We start from the raw sequence: 3179 nt of genomic DNA, 5'->3' as shown, positions 1-3179 counted from the left end.
GTATGTGTGACAGGGTTCTCACTTTGATTGAGTAATTTAGGTCTATTGTAAAAATCAATAATATGTCTGGAAAGAAGATGCTTATTATTCAGAATGACCTGTACCATGTTAGCAGATGATAGTATATGCAGCTCAAAAGGAAGCAGCTCTACATACTGAGACAAACCCAACATACGTAAAGGTTTTGAAGCCAAGCACTATGATAAGAAGCACTTTTAAACTCCACAGCTGAGTGACTTTGCAAGTGAACTCCAGTCCTATTAGGAATCACAGGCCTATGCAAACAAACCAAAGTCCAGAAAGTGATAATGGTCTGAGCAAAGGGTAGAATGTGGATACAGAAAAAAAGGAAGAAAGCAGGATAAAATAGGCTCTACACTTAGAGATCTGAAGGAACTTGTTCAGTTAGGCTGCTGCAGAAGAAATGAGCATGATTTACATAATTTCGGTGTTTGCAAGGGAGCTGCCTGGATACTTTATCTTTGTTTGTATCTTCATGCCAGTGACTTTACTCCTACTGCTGCTGATTGCCTATTTCAGGATCCAGCTATCAAAAGGTGAGTCAGAATTTGGGCAGAAAGAGTGGGTAGGCAGACAAAACTTCTCATTTAACAGCTTGCTTTCAGGCTTGTACTATTAACTAAACTGAAGAGAACAGTGGTGGTAATTTTCTGAAGCTGTATGCATTTTAGGTCATTTTCCAATTTGAAAAATACTGTAAGAATGTGTTTAGAATTTAGAATCAACCCTCACTTAAAACTCCATAGTTTTGTCTATGCCGAGGCCTTTCACAGAGTGTTCATATCAGAACTCATCCTGTTTTTCCTTCAGCCCTTTCAAAACCCTTTCCTCTAGACACTGGGCTAAGCTTGTTCCTGAAATTAGCTGCATTTTGACCTTTCCTCCTCAGAGAGTGTTGGAGGAGATAAGATTATATCCTAGATTCCCTCAGTAAACTTTACGTCTTTCTTGGTATAGCTCAATGTAAATCCCGTGTAGGATAAACATTCATGAGGCAGGTACTGTGGGTTGCAGATCCAGCAGCTCCCCATGATCTCAAATGTGGACTTGGTTAAGTCAATCCTGACAACAAGGCTCTGCAGGCAAATCAAGACCAGGCAACAGCTAGACATCAGCTGCTAGGAAACAATACTGAGATAACACTGCACTCATTTTTACATGGCATTTCTCTTGCTTTCCTATTCCAGCAGAGACTGAGAGAAATATGAAAAGGAGATGGGCTACAGATCCCATAGGCTTCGGTATTTTGCTAAGGTTCAGAAAATATTTTCATTAGATAAAACATCTGGAAAACCTCATAGACATTCCTGGTCATGCTGTGTGATCAGTCACTGAAACAGCCTGGCCATTAGCTCTGGATCATAATTTCCTAAATTTTCTGAGAATAACAATCAAGTTTTCAAGAGAGAGATGAATGATCCGGCTGGCAAACTAATTCAACAGAGGAATATTTCTTCCTTCTCCTTTTCTTAGATAGAAGGATGAAAGATACCCCTGACTGTCCAGCGACCCAGAGAAGGAAATTCTCACAGGTTTCCTGGGTGGGATCATCAGCAGGGTGGGAAATGAATTCCTATCTGCCTAATCTGCCTTGTTCTGAAAAAGCAAGCATATAGGAGTGAAGATTTTGTTTCTATTCTGTTTGTACCACAAGCAGTATAGGGATGATCACACCAATGATAAAGGCTGTCATGACACAGTCACAGTAAAACCGAAAGCAAATATTCAGAAGACACTAACTAGTACTCTTCTTTGCACTGGGTTCAGTCCCACTATGTGCAGATTTAGGCACCACCACATAGAAAGGATATAAAAGTATTATAGAGCATCCAAAGGAGGGCAGCCAATCTTTTGAAGGGTTGAGAGGGCAAGACGTGTGAGGAGCAACTGAGGTCCCTTGGTTTGTTCAGCCAAAGGAAGAGGAGGCTGAGGCCTATAACTCCTCATGAGGGGAGCAGAGGGGCAGTACTGAATTCTGCCCTTTGGTGACAGTAAAAGGACCCAAGGGAATGGTGTGGAGTTGTGTTAGGGGAGGGTCAGGATGTTTCTAGGAACAGGTTCTTCATCAGAAGGTAGTGGGCATAGAACAGGCTACCCAGGGCAGAGAGGACAGCCCCAAGCTGCTGGAGTTCAAGCAGCATTTGTACAATAGTCTCAGACATAGGGTTTGAATCTTGAGTGGGCCCGTGTTGAGCCACAAGTTAGACTGAGAGATCTCTGTATGTTCCCTCTATCTCAGGATATACTGCTTCTATGCTATTACTGTAGTCATTGAAGGATTTAATTCTGACCAAAAGGTGGTAGAGGCAAATGAGAATTGTGTATTTCTTTCAGTGTCAACAGAGTTTATGTCAGAGATTCATTGGAAATAGGTATGGTCACTGTTTTGCATTCAGAAGTCTTAAAGAAACATGTAAGCCAATAGTAATGTGCCACTCATGCATCTTCAATCTGATAAGCTTCTACCAATAAACGCTAGCTCCTTTTCTTCTAAAAATTCATCTGACGTATATTTTATTGTTGCTTATTTTCCAGTTGATAAGGAGCTGGCCATGCTGTATGATCCTGGAAACACCCTCCCAAATTATGATGTTGATCAGCAGAAACCGTGGAGATCTCGGAAACAAGCAAACAAATACTGAAATTAAATGACATTAAAGGGAGCCTCAAGCCTCAGGATATAAGGTTACAACCAGTGCTCAGCTCTTCAGGCTTAAAAATAACCAGCTGTAGATAAATATCAAAGAGGAGAACAAAATGGATAGAAGCTATTGGCATGGTGAACAAGTAAAGCAGCTGCTGCTATTCTAAAAGACCTCATAGCAGTTTTTCTCTCTCACCTCTGGCCAAGTGATCAGTACTTTCATCAGCTCATCAGACACCAGAGACCTCCTGCAATCAACCGCATCATTTTGTTTATGTGGTGCAGGATTTGGTGGGACAGAAAGCACCTTGCTCACCACTCTTTCACCAGCCTACAGAGAAGGACATTCAATATTTAACAAGCTCCTCAGAGAGCTGAGCTACATATACAATGCAAGCAGTCTTATTAAATTGAAAATGCAAAAATAGCAAGTTCATACCAAGCAATGACACCTAGAAATTAAGAAGGGTGATGGTGGGGAACCGACTTATGTTTATCAGCATGTATACTTTGT

General features: G+C 41.2%; 1 protein-coding gene across 1 annotated transcript; it reads left to right on the top strand.

The window, feature by feature from the left end:
• Positions 1–322: 322 nt before the first annotated feature.
• SMLR1 (small leucine rich protein 1) lies at positions 323–2836 on the top strand. Its single transcript, XM_085541665.1, has 2 exons — positions 323–557; positions 2557–2836. The coding sequence occupies exons 1-2, from the start codon at positions 425–427 to the stop codon at positions 2661–2663; spliced, it is 240 nt and encodes a 79-aa protein (XP_085397791.1). The 5' UTR covers positions 323–424; the 3' UTR covers positions 2664–2836.
• Positions 2837–3179: the final 343 nt, after the last annotated feature.

The sequence above is a fragment of the Coturnix japonica genome, chromosome 3 (assembly GCF_054131305.1).
Source record: "Coturnix japonica strain WE chromosome 3, WE-NBRP24, whole genome shotgun sequence".
In the NCBI taxonomy this organism is placed as follows: Eukaryota; Metazoa; Chordata; class Aves; order Galliformes; family Phasianidae; genus Coturnix; species Coturnix japonica.
This window is presented reverse-complemented; position numbering and strand designations above follow the sequence as displayed.

Excerpts from the sequence above, each read along its gene's own strand:
- SMLR1 (XM_085541665.1), top strand. The coding sequence starts at position 425 with ATGAGCATGATTTACATAATTTCGGTGTTTGCAAGGGAGCTGCCTGGA. Across the intron at positions 558-2,556 it reads CAGGATCCAGCTATCAAAAG|TTGATAAGGAGCTGGCCATG; the intron begins GTGAGTCAGAAT and ends CTTATTTTCCAG.